The 19,678-nt window shown below is 46.5% G+C and overlaps 1 protein-coding gene across 2 annotated transcripts in view; it reads right to left on the bottom strand.

The window, feature by feature from the left end:
* Positions 1-1,020: 1,020 nt before the first annotated feature.
* lrrc32 (leucine rich repeat containing 32) overlaps positions 1,021-19,678 on the bottom strand; it is a 41,578-nt gene continuing 22,920 nt past the window's right edge. For both annotated transcript variants that reach the window (XM_070892555.1, XM_070892554.1), the window contains exon 3: positions 1,021-7,347. In XM_070892555.1, the coding sequence (XP_070748656.1) occupies positions 5,440-7,347 (1,908 nt within the window). In that variant the 3' untranslated portion in view covers positions 1,021-5,439. The remainder of the gene's footprint in view (positions 7,348-19,678) is intronic.

Below are 19,678 nucleotides of genomic sequence, written 5' to 3'. Positions count from 1 at the left end.
AGTCGTTGTTGAAATGTAGGAAACGCAGCAGCCAATTTGCACACAGCAAGCTCCCACAAACAGTAATTAACGTCCATTCTTCTTAATAATGTTGGTTGAAGGATAAATATTGGCCAAGACATTGGTAGAATTCCCCTGCTCTTCCTCAGGATAGTGCCATTGGATCTTTTACATGCACCTGAGAGAGCAAACGGGGACTCAGCTTAACATCTCATCCAAAAGCTGGCATCTCCGACAATGCAGCATCCTGCTGGCACTGCACTGGAGTGCCAGCCTAGATTTTGTGCTCAAGTCTCTGGAGTGGGACAATGAACTCAAAACCTTCTGACTCAGAGATGACTGTGCTACCCACTGTGCCACGGCAACAGGATTTGCGCCGGGAAATACATGGAACTGACTGGCATCTTCAGTACTGGTCATACTGTCAGTTGATTGTTGCATTCTCAGTTTTTCAAAATTTGTTACAGGATGTGGGCGTCGCTGGCAAGGTCGGCATTTATTGCCCATCACTAATTGCCCCTTGAGAAGGTGGTGGTGAGCCGCCTTCTTGAACCGCTGCAGTCCGTGTGGTGAAGGTGCTCCCACACAGTGTTGTTAGGGAGTTTGAACCAGCGGCGATGAAGGAACGGCCGATATATTTCCAAGTGGGGAATGTGGAGGTGGTGGTGTTCCCATGCGCCTGCTGCCCTTGTCCTTCTAGGCGGTAGAGGTGCTATCGAAGAAGCCTTGGCGAGTTGCTGCAGTGCATCTTGTAGATGGTGCACACAGCAGCCACGGTGCGCCGGTGGTGGAGGGAGTGAGTGTTTAAGATGGTCACACTGTCAGCAGATAGGTACATCAATCAGTATTGATCATGCCATTAACACATGTTCTGTACGTACTCCCAACATCTGAGCCCCATTGTAAAACCACAGATGCAGTTACAGATAACTAACCTTCCCCCATCATGGTTGTGACGATCTTATATCAATGATATCAACAAGCAATTAGTGAACGGCACAAAAAAAATGCAAGGTAAAGTTATTTGAAGTTTGTTTTATTTCTTCATTAAACACAGTTTAAATAAGGCATTAACCTTTACACTGCTAAACACACAGGAACTTCACAGAAGGGTAGAGATTACGGTTGGTGATGTTATCATGTGAATGCGCTGTGTCAAATTCCTTTTCCCGCTGGTTTAAAGGAAGTGCTAGCCAGCTTTAAATAAAATGGAGTAATCAGCTCCCGTTAAAGTTGCGGAGAGCAATTGGATACGAGCAGAATGTGTCCATAAATCATTACGTAGCTCATAGTAACTTCTACTCTCTCTTTTTTGGACGGCACGTGCTATGGTTTACGTGTAAAAGGAGTTGTGTTCAATATTTCATTGGCCTTGGATTCTCAATCAACTGTGTCAGCCGTGGCTCAGTGGGCAGCACTCTCGCCTCGGAGTCAGAAGGTTGTGGGTTCAAGTCCCACTCTGGCAACTGCAGCACAAAAATCTAGGCGGACATGCCAGTGCCAGTTCCTAGGGAGCGCTGCACTGTCAGAGGTGCCATCTTTCAGCTGAGATGTTAAACCGTCTGCCCTCTCAAAGAAAAGCAGTGGAGTTCCCCCTAGTAATCTGACCAATATTTATCCCTCAACCATATCAATGAAAGTAAAACTAGATGATGTGGCTGTTTTCACATTCCTGTCTGTGGGTACTTGCTGTGTCTAAATTGGCTACCGCGTTTCCTACATTACAACAGTGACTACACTTCAAGAAGTACTTCATTATTTTTTGAAGCGTTTTTGGACGTCCCGTGGTCGTGAAAGGCGCTATTTAAATCCAAGGTCTTTCTTACTCTTTTCAATCCTGGTTTCTTACACTCTGTGGCATGTCCCTTTGGCTACATTGAAATAAGAATAGACACAGATAGTAAGGTACTGATACTCAGTCAAGGGAGGTCTCAAGGACAGGAATTTGTAAAGTTGTCTTCAAGGAAACTCTCACACTGCCGCTTGTTTAAATATATATATATATTATACAACACAGTAATATTTTTCATTTAAAACATAGAAACAATCGCGTAAGCAAAACACCAGTCTACTCAATACAGTTCTCACCTTGTTTAACAGACATAATATCAGCAAGTGCATTATCAATCTTCTTGTATATTGTGTGACATGAGCAAGTGAACATTATCAATTCCCACGATTGACTACTTGCAGATTGCACTTGTCAGCTGGCTAGAGAAGGGGATTGTTGTTAGGCAAGGAATATGGAACCAAGGTGGGTAGAAACGTAGAAAATAGGAGCAGTAGTAGGCCATTTGGCCCTTCGAGTCTGCTCCGCCATTCAATATAATCATGGCTGATCCTCTATCTCAACACCATACCCCTTGATGCCTTTTGTGTCTAGAAATCTATCTATCTCCCTCGTAAATATATTCAGTGACTTGGCCTCCACAGCCTTCTGTGGTAGAGAATTCCACAGGTTCACCTCCCTCTGAGTGAAAACATTTCTCCTCATCTCGGTCCTAAATTTCCTACCCCGTATCCTGAGACTGTGACCCCTTGTTCTAGACTTCCCAGCCAGGTAGATGGAATTAAGATACAGGTCGACCATGATCTCGTTGAATGGTGAAACAGGCTCGAGGGGCTGAATGGCCTCCTCCTGTTTCTACGTTCCGATGAGAGGCACTATTTTGTGTATAACACAGAAATGTTTATTCTTTTATTATTTATTTTTTACCAAGACACATCAAAGATTCATGGTCACATCTTCTACTTGAATTAGTTCTTTGGCAGCACCTGAAAACTGCATGGCTTCCTATCTTCACTCTTCCTTAAAACCCAAAATGGCTCCATGCTAACCATTACATTCTTAATTTATCTAATCCTTTCTCCTGCTCTTTTCAAACTTGGTGTGACATCTTCCACTGTATTCCTCAGCCCTTTTCCTATGTTCTTCAGTCAAGAAATTGTACATTCATGGTCTGTCCAAATTAAACGCAAGCAGAAGGTTTATTGTTTTCTTAGACCATAAGAACATAAGAATTAGGAGCAGCAGTAGGACTTATGGCCCTTTGAGCCTGCTGCGCCATTCAATAAGATCATGGCTGATCTTCGACCTCAACTCCATTTTTCCTCCCGATCTCCAGATCCCTTGATTCCTTTAGAGTCAAAAAATCTATCTATCTCAGCCTTAAATATACTCCACAACTGAGCCTCCACAGCCCTGTGGGGTAGACAATTCCAAAGATTCACAACTCTCGGAGTAAAGAAATGGCTAACCTTTTATCCTGAGACTGTGACCCCTGGTTCTAGACACTTCTGCCAGGGGGAAACAACCTCTCAGCATCTACCCTGTCAATCCCTCTCAAAATCTTACATGTTTCAATGAGATCACCTTGCATTCTTCTAAACTTCAGAGTGCATCAGCCCTTCTACTCAATCTCTCCTCATAGGACAACCTATATTCCTAATTCTTCACTACCTCGATTGTCGAGCTCCTTGTCTATGCCAATAAGTGAAAAGTGGAAGAAAAGGAGGCGCTGATTAACTAAGTCCATTTTCTAGGTGGCACACAATGTTATTCACTGCACTGCATATTTTTCTCTCAAATGCTCTCCTCACTTTTCCTGAAGGCGATGAATTTTGTTGCGTAACACTTTCCGCGCACGCTAGCAGTCCTCCTGTACTTCACGCAAGTGGCCTTTCTTCATGTGTGCGTGAGCCGAGGTATTGAGTACGGGTGGGCAATTTGACTGTGGGGGGAAATCACAGCTGATTGTCTTATGCAGACACTTGCCAGAAGAGTCCGACATAGAATGTACTGCATAGAAACAGGCCCTTTGGGCCTACTCGTCTATGCTCGTGTTCATACACCTCCCACCCATCCTCATGGAACCTTATCAGCATATCCTTTGCCTTTTTTCAGGCCCCAGCTGCTGCTCAGTGGGTAGCACCCTCGCCTCTGAATCATGCAGGTTGTGGGTTCAAGTCCCACTCTGGAAACTGGAGCACAAAAATCTAGGCCGACACTCCCAATGCAGTACTGAGGGAGTGCTGCATTGTCGGAGGTGCCACCTTTAGGATGAGACATTAAACTGAGGCCCTGGCTGCTCTCTTAAGCTGGGTATAAAAGATCCCACAGTACTATTTCAAAGAAGAGCAGGGGTAGTTATCCCTGGTGCCCTGGGCCAATATTTATCCCTCAATTAACATCACTAAAATGGATTATCTGGTCATTATCACAGTGCTGTTTGTGGGAGCTTGCTGTGTGTAAACTGGCTGCCGCGTTTCCTACATTACAACAGTGACTGCACTTTAAAAAATACTTCATTGGCTGTAAAGCGCTTTGAGATGTCTGGTGGTCATGAAAGGTGCTATATAAATGCAAGTCTTTTGCCCTCGTGATCATCGGTTAGCTATCAGAAGCAAGGATCTTTTTCTTCTCCCCACCCCTCGAGGACAATTGCATTCTCCTAGGTTGAGATTGATTAATTCAGCAAAGACTGAAGATTGAATTTAGGATCCTTGAGTCTCTGTCTCAGTACTGCACCACTCAGTCTATCATCCCAAGTAACTGAAAAACAATTCTCTTAAGGATTTTAAAATATAATTAGGATGGGTGAGCTTGTTTAATATAGAATCACAGAAGGATAGAGTACAGAAGGACGCCATTTGGCCCATCGCATCTTTGAAAGGGCTATTCAATCAGTCCCACACCCCCTGCTCTTTCCCCAGTCCTGTAGATTGTTATCCAATTCCATTTGGAAAGTTATTATTGAATCTGCTTCCACCATAATATACTGCCTGATCGCCCAGATCATAAATCGTGGGTAGTCGAGTCTGGGGCAGAATTATGATCTTAAGGTGCTAAATGGATCTTGGTTTAACTTGGCTCATACCTCGAAGGCCACTGTTCTCAGACACCACTCGCCTATAATTGGGGAAGTGGTCCAAAGAGGCACATTCTGAAGTCAGTTAAGAAGTAATTGCCGAGGGAAACTTCAGTCGATTGGTTGCCACCTGTAAATCTCTAGCTCTTGAGGAGACACCAGGTCACCCAAAAGCCAGTAGGAAATGGCTGGCTTTCTTTATATTAAAAAAAAAACCCTTTGAGTGGTGATGGCCGTGAGGTATGAGCTAATATAAAGATTTACCTCAGATTTACAAAAGTTGGGTAACCCTTGCCACTGGACCAAGCCCTCGCTCTGTCAAGCCCGTGTGGTGGCTGGTGTGCAACGGCCACCCCACGTTAAAAAAATCCACGCACAGGCATCTTCCACCCTTCAGGATGTAGTTCAGGACCTGGAATATTTGGTCCTTCATTGAAACACCTGTGAACTTTGTGACATGGAAGCAAGTCATCCTCGATTCGAGGGACTGCCTCTGATGATAAAGATTTAGTCTCCTCATTTTCACTTCATTTAAACATTGACAAAGAAGGGGGAGGGGGAAATCTATTGCCTAGGCTTTTATATGGTGCATGAACATATCGTGGACTCTCTGCCTTCGCACCAGGCAACATCCCAGAGCTGTGGCGATGCCGAAGATCGCCACGATCATTAACACGAGCATCAGCACACTCCAGGTGGTCCAGTCCTGGGTGAGCTCTTGGCAGAGGCTGGGCTGCGCGTTGAACAGGTAGGTCTGCGAGTGGCCATCCCTGGTCGGGTAGCGACACAGCGCCGACCACTTGTCCAGGATGTTGACCTGGGCCAGCCACCGGAGCCAGGTGGAGCGGCAGCAGTTGAAGGGGTTGCCCGAGAGCAGCAGGGTGCGCAGGGTGCCATTCAGCATCTCCATGGAGCTCTCAGGCAGGGCGGCGAAGCGGTTGTTGCGGAGGTCCACGCTCTCCAGCGACAGGTTCTTGCTGGTCACCAGCAGCTCGGTCAGCTGGTTCTCCGACAGGTCCAGGGTCCGGAGGTTGGCAAAGCGCGAGAGGTTGACCGTCAACGAAAGGAGCCCGTTGCCCTCCAGGGACAAGTAGGTCAGGGGGGCTTCCAGGCCGGAGAGAGCCTCGGGGTGGATGTATATCCCAGGGTTCATGGAGAGGTCCAATTCCGCCAGGGGACTGTGCTGAAAAGCGTGAGGAGGCAAATACTTAATGTTATTGTTGTGCAGGTATAAATAGCGAAGGGCGTGGATTCCAGAGAAAAACATGCACTGGTCCTGGTGGTCCTCAGCTCCACGGACGCCTCGACACACGCTGAAGTTGTTGTTGCGAAGGCTGAGGATTCGGAGACTGTAGAGACCCCTGAAGATGCTGGATGGCAGATGCTCCAGGTAATTGTCCTGCAGGTAAAGGTACTCCAGGAAGTAGAGGCTGTTCCTGGCCACCGAGAGGTTGAGCAAGGCGTTGGAGCTGAGGTCCAGGTCCACCAGCGAGCTCAGCACGTCCATCTGGTCCACCACAAAGCTCTGGAGGCAGTTCCTGCTCAGGTTGAGGAACCTCAGCGAACTCATGCTGCGGAAGAAGTCCTGCGGGATGGAGGTGATCTCGTTGTAGCTGAGGTCCAGGTAGAGCAACTCGGACAAGTGGGCCGGCGGGACGGCCTGGGCTAGATTGGTTGGGGGCTTCTGGACCGCCTTCCCATGGAGGTGGTCCAACCGGAGCGTGGTGGAAGGCGGGGAAAACTCTTGGATGGAATTGTGTGACAGGTCCAAGTGCCGGAGGCGGTTCTTCTTGGGGAAGACCGGAAAGTAGGGCAGGTTGTTGTCGCTCAGGTCCAACCACTGGAGGTGGTACTCGTCATCTGACTCGGCCATGGCAAAGTGCTCGATGCTGTTCTTGCTCAGGTTCAAGACCTGGAGTGGCCGGAGGTCGAAGTTGGAGATGCAGGGTATGGAGTTCATGGCCAGGTCAAGCACAGACAGGTTGCGAAGCGACTGGAAGGCCCCCGACTCGATCTCGATGATGACGTTGTGCTGCAGGTCGATGTGAGTCAAAGAGGGTGACCCTCGGAAGGTGCGCTCCGAGAGCTTGGTGATGCTGTTCCTCGCCAGGGTCAGATGCTCCAACGAGGGCGCCTCTTGGAGAAAGTCCTCAACGACGCCGTTGTACAAGCTGTTGTCCGACAACTCCAGCCTTTTCACATAGGGCAGCCGGCCGAGCCCGTACTTGCTGAGATCCAAGAGGTTGTCAGCAAGGTTCAGCACCTCCAGATGAGACAGTTTGGCAAAGGTGCCCGGCTGGATGAACTCCAGGTGGTTGGACTGTAAATCCAGGTGCTGGATGGAGCTGTACAGAGTCAGATTCTCCGTCGTCAGCTTCCGAATGCGATTATCAGATAGATCCAGCTTCCATATGTCAAGGGGGAGTCCCTCGGGGATGATGTTCAAGCCTCTGTTCTGGCAAAATGCTTCTGCCTCTATCTAAAAAGGCAAAGGAAAAAAAACAAGGCAAGTTTGTATTGTACACAACATGCGAATCCAAACAATGTCAGAAATATCTTGGCTCACTTCCCCTTCCCACTCCTCGACTGTCCTTTCCTGCTGCAGTCCACTGGCATTAAAACCCACATCTTGTTTTTTAATTCAAGGCCAGCATTTATTGTCCGTGGTGGTGGTGAGCCACATTCTTGAATACAATGGACTGGCTTGATTGGCATTTTGGAGGGCAGATAAGAGTCAACCACATCGCTGTGGGTCTGGAGTCACATATCAGCCAGACTGGGTAAGGACGGCAGATTTCCTGAAGGATATCAGTGAACCAGATGCATCTTTACGATAATCCAGTACATTCATGCTCACCATTACTGATACTAGCTTTTTATTCCAGAATTATTTAATTACATTTAAATTTCCCAGCTGCCGTGGTGGGATTTGAACGAGTGTTGCCACATTATTAGTCAAAGTGGGCGGGGCCACATGTGTCGGGCATGCGGACAGAGACTCCCAAAGCAAGCGCTCTACTCGGAACTCCTGCACGGCAAGCGAGCCCCAGGTGGGCAGAGGAAACGTTACAGGGACACCCTCAAAGCCTCCCTGATAAAGTGCAACATCCCCACCGACACCTGGGAGTCTCTGGCCAAAGACCGCCCTAAGTGGAGGAAGTGCATCCGGGAGGGCGCTGAGCACCTCGAGTCTCGTCGCCGAGAGCATGCAGAAACCAAGCGCAGACAGCGGAAGGAGCGTGCGGCAAACCAGACTCCCCACCCACCCTTTCCTTCAACCACTGTCTGTCCCACCTGTGACAGAGACTGTAATTCCCGTATTGGACTGTTCAGTCACCTGAGAACTCACTTTTAGAGTGGAAGCAGGTCTCCCTCGATACCGAGGGACTGCTTATGATGAACATAACCACTATACTACCGTTCCACTATCACTTAGTATCAGTTAATCACTCCTCTCCTATTCTTCCTAGCCCTGCTGGTGTTCCACCTTGCCCTTTCCCCCAAATTTCTCCTTGTTGTTTCTCAAGAAAAAGAACATTGGCGATGATAGTGATGGATTTGCAAATGTGAGTCAGCTAATAATATCTGCCAAATTAAATATTAGTATTTTTAACAAATAAAAACTGCCCTTTCACCTCCAAGGGATTCAAATCCAGACTACTAGCATTAAAGTCTGTTTACATAAGTCTAACTGCCCAATTTCATGTTTTAATAGTTTGTAGTAGACCTACAGCTTGACCAGAGAGGAACTTTCCAGGGTATTTTTTTCCCTTATTGATCCTGGGTTTTTCTTTTGCCTCATGGCTGCGGAGAAGGGTGGAGGGGACTGGGAAGGGGTGGAGGGTTGGAGGGTTGGAGGGTTGGAGGGTTGGAGGGTTGGAGGGTTGGAGGGGACTGGGAAGGGGTGGAGGGGTCTAGTTATGATGCTCCCAGAAATCTAGCGATGAATTAGCAACAAATTCGCTGCACTTTCATACGAACCCACGAAATGGACCAGCTGGTCTTTTCCTGCCCGTCTAGGTTTGTACAAATTGGCACTAGAGAGAGACTGCAGGATGTCACAAGGACACGAACATAAGAAATAGGAGCAGGAGTCAGCCATTCGGCCCCTCGAGCCTGCTCCGCCATTCAATAAGATCATGGCTGATCTTCGACCTCAACTCCGCTGTCCCGCCCGATCCCCATATCCCTCGATTCCCCTAGAGTCCAAAAATCTATCGATCTCAGCCTTGAATATACTGAATGTCTGGCTGAAATGGGAGCGGGAGAGATCACAATGGACCTTCTTGAGGTCGAGGTAAAGGAATCTTGTAACCCAAATACCATGAGACTAAATGTGAGGTTATCCACTTTGGCAGACAAAATAGAAAAGTAAATTATAAATTTAAATGGAGAAAAATTGCAAAGTGCTGCAGTACAGAGGGACCTGGGGGTCCTTGTGCATGAAACACAAAAAGTTAGTATGCAGGTACAGCAAGTGATCAGGAAGGCAAATGGAATGCTGGCCTTTATTGCAAGGGGGATGGAATATAAAAGCAGAGAAGTCCTGCTACAACTGTACAGGGTATTGGTGAGGCCACACCTGGAGTACTGCGTACAGTTTTGGTCTCCGTATTTAAGGAAGGATACACTTGCATTGGAGGCTGTTCAGAGAAGGTTCACTAGGTTGATTCCAGAGATGAGGGGGTTGACTTATGAAGAAAGGTTGAGAGGTTGAGTAGGTTGGGACTATACGCATTGGAGTTCAGAAGAATGAGAGGTGACCTTATCGAAACGTATAAGATAATGAGGGAGCTCAACAAGGTGGATGCAGAGAGGATATTTCTACTCTTAGGGAAAATTAAAACTCGGGAACATAGTCTCAGAATAACGGGCCGCCCATTTAAAACTGAGATGAGGGGGAATTCTCTACCCTGTGGAGGCTGGGTCATTGAATATATTTAAGGTGGAGATAGACAGATTTTTGAGTGATAAGGGAATAAGGGTTATGAAGAGCGGGCAGGGAAGTGGAGTTGAGTCCATGATCAGATCAGCCATGATCTTATTAAATGGCGGAGCAGGCTCGTGGGGCCAAATGGCCTACTCGTGCTCCTATTTCTTATGTTCTTATGTTCTTCTCATAGAAACATAGAAACATAGAAAATAGGTGCAGGAGTAGGCCATTCAGCCCTTCTAGCCTGCACTGCCATTCATTGAGTTCCTGGCTGAACATGCAACTTCAGTACCCCATTCCTGCTTTCTCGCCATACCTCTTGATCCCCCGAGTAGTAAGGACTTCATCTAACTCCCTTTTGAATATATTTAGTGAATTGGCCTCAACAACTTTCTGTGGTAGAGAATTCCACAGGTTCACCACTCTCTGGGTGAAGAAGTTTTTCCTCATCTCGGTCCTAAATGGCTTACCCCTTATCCTCAGACTGTGATCCCTGGTTCTGAACTTCCCCAACATTGGGAACATTCTTCCTGCATCTAACCTGTCTAAACCCGTCAGAATTTTAAACGTTTCTATGAGGTCCCCTCTCATTCTTCTGAACTCCAGTGAATACAAGCCCAGTTGATCCAGTCTTTGATAGGTCAGTCCCACCATCCCGGGAATCAGTCTGGTGAATCTTCGCTGCACTCCCTCAATAGCAAGAATGTCCTTCCTCAAGTTAGGAGACCAAAACTGTACACAATACTCCAGGTGTGGTCTCACCAAGGCCCTGTACAACTGTAGCAACACCTCCCTGCCCCTGTACTCAAATCCCCTCGCTATGAAGGCCAACATGCCATTTGCCTTCTTAACCGCCTGCTGTACCTGCATGCCAACCTTCAATGACTGATGTACCATGACACCCAGGTCTTGTTGCACCTCCCCTTTTCCTAATCTGTCACCATTCAGATAATAGTCTGTCTCTCTGTTTTTGCCACCAAAGTGGATAACCTCACATTTATCCATATTATACTTCATCTGCCATGCATTTGCCCACTCAGCTAACCTATCCACAGTAGCAAATCTGGCCATTTGAGGGTTGGCACCAGTAAAAAAGACCATGAGACCTTCTCAATTTTGTTGTAAAAACCCAACTGGTTCACTAATGCCCTTCAGGGAAAATCCCACGGCATTATTTCAAAGAAGAACAAGGGTGTGCTTCCCGGTGTGCTGGCCCAATATTCATCCCTCAACCAACATCACAAAAAAAACAGGTTATCTGCTCATTTATCACAGTGCTGTCTGTGGGAGCTTGCTGTGCGCAAATTGGCTGTCGCGTTACAACTGTGACTACACTCCGAAAAATGTACTTCATTGGCTGTGAAGTGTTTTGGGGTGCCCCGAGATCCCAAATCTGGAAGATGTGAGTTCAAATCCCACCATGGCAGCTAAATTCAGTTCATTAAATAAATCTGGAATTCAAAAGGTAATCAGTACTGGTGACCATGAAACTACCAGATTGTCGGGGAAAACCCATCCGGTTCACGGATGCCCTTTAGGGAAGGAAATCCGCCGCCCTTACCTGGTCTGAGCCTATATGTGACTCCAGACCCACAGCAATGTGGTTGACTCTTAACTTGCCCCTCTGAAATGGCCCAGCGAGACACTCAATTGTACCAAACCGCCACTGTGGGAGCACCTTCACCACACGGACTGCTGCAGTTCAAGGCGGCAGCTCACCACCACCTTCTCAAGGGCAATTCAGGACGGGCAATAAATGCCGGCCTTGCCAGCGATGCCCACATCCCGTGAATGAATTTTTTTTTTAAAAAAGGTCAAGAAAAGCACTACGATATTACAAGACTTTCTTTTCCGAGTGCGTACAGTGCAACCTATCCAAGTGCGTACAGTGACCTAGCTTCTATCGAAGGAACATCCTGTTTCAATTGTCAGCGGGAATGAAATGACATTGTATTATTTCCCCAGGTATTTCCCTTTTGTTACTCAATGCTGCTCTCTTCTATTGTCCATCGCTTCCTTATTGAACTCTCCATTACATGTACCGCATTATTTGACATTAAGCCGTTTCATCTTTCGATCAGGTTACACGCTAAACAACAGCAGCCAGTCCCAGCCCATGAAGGCAATACTCTCAGTTCTTGTGCATGTTAGCCGATTTGCATTTGAAGGCACAGGACTCAATCTGTTTCCTTGGTATCATAGAATCACAGAATAGAGGCACAGAAGGAGGCCATTCAGCCCATCGAGTCTGCGCCGGCTCTTTCGAAGAGCAATCCAGTTAGTCATTCCCACTCACACCATCCCACCCTGCTCTGTTCCCATACCCCTGCAATTTTTTTCTCCTTCCTTTTGAAGGCTACTATTGAATCGGTGTCCACCTCCCTGTCAGGAGTGCATTCCAAATCCTAACCACTCGCTGCGTAAAAAGGTTTTTCCTCATGTCGCCTCTGGTCTGTTTGCCAATCACCTTAAATCTGGGCCCTCTGGTTATCGACCCGTCAGAAATTGGAAACAGTCTCCCTTTAGTTACTCTGTCTGAACCCTTCATGATTTTAAACACCGCCAGCAAATCTCCTCTTAGCCTTCCTTATTCATCTGTCTCGGACTCTGCAACATTTGAACACTTCCAAAGACTTTTACACAGAGAATGACATCAAATGGCAGCAGCATAGAGTGGCATTCGTGAGTTTGGTAAGTGGGGGAGTTTTAAGGGTTATTCTCTTTAAACCATTTGGAATCTGGAGTAAATTGTTAGTGGCAATTGCTAGTAGCTTCTAAGTAAGTAGCAGTTTAATTTAAAGGGGAAAAGTTAAATAGTTGGGAATCTTTCAGGTTTAGGCAGAGAAAAACAAGGTAACTCTCCAGTAGGAGGCAATTAGCAGCTAGTTAAAGCCAGTTCTGTAAACGACTGACCAGTAGTGAGTCATCTGACCTAGATACAGTTTAAAAAGAGGCAGTTCGTGCAGAGCACGGAGTGCAGCAGCATAGAGTGGCATTCGTGAGTTTGGTAAGTGGGTGAGTTTTAAGGGCAAGTGGGGGTGGTGTGTGCTGTTTTGTCTTGTTTTTCCAACCAGTGCTGACACTAGAGCAGCTGATTAGGAGTGCGAGAGTAGGAGATGGAGGCCAGAGACCAGCCCAACCAGCTGCAGAAAAAGATAGAGGGGTGTGAAATCGAGAGGTGACATCACAGCCAAGCTGGTAAGTGGTTGGCTGTTCGACTGGTAAGTATAACTCTCTTTTAGACTGACTTTTAGATTGGTTTAATTGGCAGTGAACTAAGTAGCTGTTTGGTGTTTAAGTAAATTTTAGCAAGTAAATTAATTTAAGGGTTTTGTCATGGCATGAGAGTTCGGACCCGTGTCATGATCCTCCTGTGCTATGTGGGAAATCAGGGACACTTCCAGTGTCCCTGACTACTATGTGTGGGGAAGTGTGTCCAGCTGCAGCTCCTGACAGAACGCATGACGGCACTGGAGCTGCGGATGGACTCACTCTGGAGCATGCGCGAGTCTGAGAATGTTGTGGATAGCACATTTAGTGAGTTGGTCACACCGCAGGTAAAGGTTAGGACAGATAGTGAATGGGTGACCAAGAGACAAGGCAAGAGCAGGAAGGTAGTGCAGGAGTCCCCTGCGGTCATCTCCCTCCAAAACAGATATACCGTTTTCGATACTGTTGGGGGAGATGACTTACCAGGGGAAGGCACCAGCAGCCAGGTTCATGGCACCATGGGTGGCTCTGCTGCACAGAAGGGTGGGAAAAAGAGTGGGAGAGCTATAGTGATAGGGGACTCTATTGCAAGGGGAATAGATAGGAGTTTCTGCGGCCGCAACCGAGACTCAAGGATGGTATGTTGCCTCCCTGGTGCAAGGGTCAAGGATGTCTCAGACCGGCTGCAGAGCATTCTGGAGAGAGAGGGTGAACAGCCAGTTGTCGTGGTACATGTAGGTACCAACGATATAGGTAAGAAGCGGGAAGAGGTCCTACAAGCTGAATTTAGGGAGCTAGGAGTTAAATTAAAAAGTAGGACCTCAAAGGTAGTAATCTCTGGATTGCTACCAGTGCCACATGCTAATCAGAGTAGAGGGAGCAGGAGAGTTAGAATAAATATGTGGCTTGAGCAGTGGTGCAAGAGGGAGGGATTCAAATTCCTAGGACATTGGAAACAGTTCTGGGGGAAGTGGGACCTGTACAAAAGGGACGGTCTGCACTTGGGCAGGACTGGAACTGATGTCCTGGGGGTAACATTTGCTAATGCAGTTCGAGAGTGTTTAAACTAATATGGCAGGGGAATGGGAACCTATGCAGTGAGACAGGGCGAAGTAATATGGAGTCAGAAACAGATGGTAGAAAGGTAAAAAGCAATAGTGGAAGGCCGAGTAAACAAAGGCAAGAAACAAAAAGGGCCACACTACATCATAATTCTAAAAGGACAAAGGGTGTTAAAAAAACAAGCCTGAAGGCTTTGTGTCTTAATGCAAGGAGTATCCGTAATAAGGTGGATGAATTAACTGTGCAAATAGATGTTAACAGATATGATGTGATTGGGATTACAGAGACGTGGCTCCAGGATGATTAGGGCTGGGAACTCAACATCCAAGGGTATTCAACATTCAGGAAGGATAGAATAAAAGGAAAAGGAGGTGGGGTAGCATTGGTTAAAGAGGAGATTAATGCAATAGTTAGGAAGGACATTAGCTTGGATGATGTGGAATCTATATGAGTAGAGCTGCAGAACACCAAAGGGCAAAAAACGTTAGTGGGAGTTGTGTACAGACCTCCAAACAGTAATAGTGATGTTGGGGATGGCATCAAACAGAAAATTAGGGATGCATGCAATAAAGGTGCAGCAGTTATCATGGGTGACTTTAATATGCATATAGATTGGGCTAACCAAACTGGAAGCAATACAGTGGAGGAGGATTTCCTGGAGTGCATAAGGGATGGTTTTCTAGACCAATATGTCGAGGAACCAACTAGGGGGGAGGCCATCTTAGACTGGGTGTTGTGTAATGAGAGAGGATTAATTAGCAATCTTGTTGTGTGAGGCCCCTTGGGGAAGAGTGACCATAATATGGTGGAATTCTATATTAGGATGGAGAATGAAACAGTTAATTCAGAGACCATGGTCCAGAACTTAAAGAAGGGTAACTTTGAAGGTATGAGGCGTGAATTGGCTAGGATAGATTGGTGAATGATACTTCAGGGGTTGACAGTGGATGGGCAATGGCAGACATTTAGAGACCGCATGGATGAACTACAACAATTGTACATTCCTGTCTGGTGTAAAAATAAAAAAGGGAAGGTGGCTCAACCGTGGCTATCAAGGGAAATCAGGGATAGTATTAAAGCCAAGCAAGTGGCATACAAATTGGCCAGAAATAGCAGCGAACCCGGGGACTGGGAGAAATTTAGAACTCAGCAGAGGAGGACAAAGGGTTTGATTAGGGCAGGGAAAATAGAGTACGAGAGGAAGCTTGCAGGGAACATTAAGACGGACTGCAAAAGCTTCCATAGATATGTAAAGAGAAAAAGGTTAGTAAAGACAAACGTAGGTCCCCTGCAGTCAGAATCAGGGGAAGTCATAACGGTGAACAAAGAAATGGCGGACCAAGAACAAGTACTTTGGTTCGGTATTCACTAAGGAGAACACAAACAACATTCCGGATATAAAAGGGGTCAGAGGGGCTAGTAAGAAGGAGGAATTGAGGGAAATCCTTATTTGTCAGGAAATTGTGTTGGGGAAATTGATGGGATTGAAGGCCGATAAATCCCCAGGGCCTGATGGACTGCATCCCAGAATACTTGAGATGGCCTTGGAAATAGCGGATGCATTGACAGTCATTTTCCAACATTCCATAGTCTCTTGATCAGTTCCTATGGAGTGGAGGGTAGCCAATGTAACCCCACTTTTTAAAAAAGGAGGGAGAGAGAAAACAGGGAATTAGACCGGTCAGCCTGACATCGGTAGTGGGTAAAATGATGGAATCAATTATTAAGGATGTCATAGCAGCGCATTTGGAAAGAGGTGACATGATAGGTCCAAGTCAGTCTGGATTTGTGAAAGGGAAATCATGCTTGACAAATCTTCTGGAATTTTTTGAGGATGTTTCCAGTAGAGTGGACAAGGGAGAACCAGTTGATGTGGTGTATTTGGACTTGCAGAAGGCTTTCGACAAGGTCCCACACAAGAGATTAATGTGCAAAGTTAAAGCACATGGGATTGGGAGTAGTGTGCTGACGTGGATTGAGAACTGGTTGGCAGACAGGAAGCAAAGAGTCGGAGTAAATGGGTACTTTTCAGAAATGGCAGGCAGTGACTAGTGGGGTGCCACAAGGTTCTGTGCTGGGGCCCCAGCTGTTTACATTGTACATTAATGATTTAGAAGAGAGGATTAAATGTAGTATCTCCAAATTTGCAGATGACAAAGTTGGGTGGCAGTGTGAGCTGCGAGGAGGATGCTATGAGGCTGCAGAGCGACTTGGATAGGTTAGGTGAGTGGGCAAATGCATGGCAGATGAAGTATAATGTGGATAAATGTGAGGTTATCCACTTTGGTGGAAAAAACAGAGAGACAGACTATTATCTGAATGGTGACAGATTAGGAAAAGGGGAGGTGCAATGAGACCTGGGTGTCATGGTACATCAGTCATTGAAGGTTGGCATGCAGGTACAGCAGGCGGTTAAGAAAGCAAATGGCATGTTGGCCTTCATAGCGAGGGGATTTGAGTACAGGAGCAGGGAGGTGTTGCTACAGTTGTACAGGGCCTTGGTGAGGCCACACCTGGAGTATTGTGTACAGTCTTGATCTCCTAACTTGAGGAAGGACATTCTTGCTATTGAGGGAGTGCAGCAAAGCTTCACCAAACTGATTCCCGGGATGGCGGGATTGATATATCAAGAAAGACTGGATCAACTGGGCTTGTATTCACTGGAGTTCAGAAGAATGAGAGGGGATCTCCTAGAAATTCTTTAAAATTCTGACGGGTTTAGACAAGTTAGATGTAGGAAGAATGTTCCCAATGTTGGGGAAGTCCAGAACCAGGGGACACAGTCTAAGGATAAGGGGTAAGCCATTTAGGACCGAGATGAGGAGAAACTTCTTCACCCAGAGAGTGGTGAACCTATGGAATTCTCTACCACAGAAAGTTGTTGAGGCCAATTCACTAAATATATTCAAAAAGGAGTTAGATGTAGTCCTTACTACTAGGGGATCAAGGGGTATGGCGAGAAAGCAGGAATGGGGTACTGAAGTTACATGTTCAGCCATGAACTCATTGAATGCCGGTGCAGGCTCAAAGGGCCGAATGGCCTACTCCTGCACCTATTTTCTATGTTTCTATGTTTCTATGAATATACAGCACAGAAAAGGGCCATTGAGCTCAACAGGTCCGTGCCAGGGTTTATGCTCCACACAAACCTCCTCCCATCCCTCGTCATCTCACCCCATCACCATATCCTTCTATTCCTTTCTCCCTCATGTGTTTATCCAGCTTCCCCTTTAAATACATCGATACTATTCGCCTCAACCACTCCCTGTGGTCGCAAGTTCCACATTCTAACCACTCATAGAAAGGTATGCCATTCAGCCCCTCAAAACTGTTCCTCCATTCAATGAGATCATGGCTAATCTGTATCTTAACACCAGCCACCTGCCTTGGCCTCCTTTTATACTCTTGTCTAACAAAAATTTATCGATCTTAAATTTAAAATGATTAAATTACTCTCTGGTTTCTCCTGAATTTCCTATTGGATTTATTAGTGGCTATCGTATATTTATGGCCCTTAGATTTGGTCTCCCCCCACAAGGTCTATCAGGTCACCCCTCAACCTTCTCTTTTCTAAAGAAAGATTTGGATTTATATAGCGCCTTTCACAACCACCGGATGTCTCAAAGCACTTCACAGCCAATGAAGTACTTTTGAAGTGTAGTCACTGTTGTAATGTGGAAAACGCGGCAACCAATTTGCGCACAACAAGCTCACACAATTATACATAACAAAAGCAGTCTGATCATTGCTGAGGGATAAATATTGGCCAGGACACCAGGGATAACTCCCCTGCTCTTCTTCAAAACAGTGCCAAGGGATCTTTTATCTCCACCTGAGAGAGCAGACAGGGCCTCGGTTTAATGTCTCATCCGAAAAACGGCACCTCCGACAGTGCAACACTCCCTCAGAACTGCACTGGGAGTGTCAGCCTAGATATTTTGTGCTCAAGTCCCTGGAGTGGGACTTGAACCCACAACCTTCTGAGTTGAGAGTGCTATCTGCTGAGCCACAGAGCCCCCCCCCCCATCTTTCCTGATAGTTAGAACCTTTCATACAGGAGCATGGCCTGATGGCCTTCTCTTGTAGGCTGACTACAAAGGGACCTACCCTCTAGAGGATGGACAGCATTGCAGAGCCCTGAACAAGTAGTCCCATGGATCAGGCTCCCGAGCATAGGAACGGGAGTAGGCCATTCAGCCCATCGAGCTGTTCAATTGGATTCAGGCCTCTGGATTATGAGTCCAGTAACATAACCACAACACTACCACATTCAGTCAGCTTTCCTCAGTGTGATATGAGGCCTCAAGTTTTTTGAAGTATATTTATGTGTATACAAGTCTAAACTGCCACTTATGCAACATTACTCTACTTGATTTGACACCAGTTCCCTTCGGCAGACAGTGAGAAGAGGCCAGACTGAATCCTGCAGATATTTATACCTCAGTAAAACTGGTTTTAACTAAACCAGTTATAGAGATGTTTCCTTATTATGAAGCCAGCTGACGGTCTAGATGGAACAGTAATTGTGTACAGTTTTTGGTCTCCTTATTTAAAGGAGGGATATACTTGCATTGGAGGTAGTTCAGAGAATGTTCATGAGGTGGATTCCTGGGATGAAGGGGTTAACTTATGAAGAAAGGTTGAGTAGGTTGGGCCTCTACTCATTGGAGTTTCGAAGAATGAGGGGTGATCTTGTTGAAATGTATACGATTCTGAGGATGCTGGACAAGGTCAATTCAGAGAGGATGTTTCCCCTCGTGGGGGAATCTAGAACTAGGGGGCATAGTTTCAGAATAAGGGGTCGCCCATTTAAAACTGAGATGAGGAGGAATTTCTTCTCTCAGAAGGTCGTGAATCTGTGGAATTCTCTGCCCCAGAGAGCTGTGGAGGCTGGGTCATTGAATATATTTAAGGTGGAGATAGTTAGATTTTTGAGCGATAAGGGAGTCAAGGGTTATGGGGAGCGGGCAGGGAAGTGGAGCCGAGTCCATGATCAGATCAGCCATGATATTAAATGGCGGAGCAGGCTCGAGGGGCCAGGTGGCCGACTCCTGCTCTTATGTTCTTATGTTCTTATGTAAAGAAGTCTTCATTCAAAGAACACTGGTGTGCCACCGATCTCTCCACCTCACGATGTCAGCCATGGCTTACTGGGTAGCACTCGCACCTCCAAGTCAGAAGGTTGTGAGTTCATAGTCCCACTCCAGGGACTTGAGCACCAAATTCTAAGCGGTTATTCCAGTGCAGGGTTGAGGCAGTGCCGCACTGTCAGAGGTGCTGAGTTTTGGGTGGGACATTAAGGTTCAGCCTGCTCCTACTTCTTACATTCTTAAACCCAACCTTGAGACTGCCCTCTCAGGTGGATGTAATGGATAGCAATATTTAAGAAGAGCGAGTTCTCTTCAATGTCCTGGCCAATACGTCAAGCACGACCAACATCATTAAAAATTAGCTGGTCATTATCACATTGCTGTTTGTGGGAGCTTGCTGTGCACAATTTGGCGTTTCCTACCATACAACAGCGACTACACTCCAAAAAGTACCTCATTGGCTGTAACCTGGAGTACTGTGCACAGTTTTGGTTTCCTTATCTGAGTGAGGATAT

The sequence above is a fragment of the Pristiophorus japonicus genome, chromosome 10 (assembly GCF_044704955.1).
Source record: "Pristiophorus japonicus isolate sPriJap1 chromosome 10, sPriJap1.hap1, whole genome shotgun sequence".
Lineage (NCBI taxonomy): Eukaryota > Metazoa > Chordata > Chondrichthyes > Pristiophoridae > Pristiophorus > Pristiophorus japonicus.
Note: the sequence above shows the minus strand (reverse complement) of the source record. Positions and strands in the feature narration are given on the sequence as shown.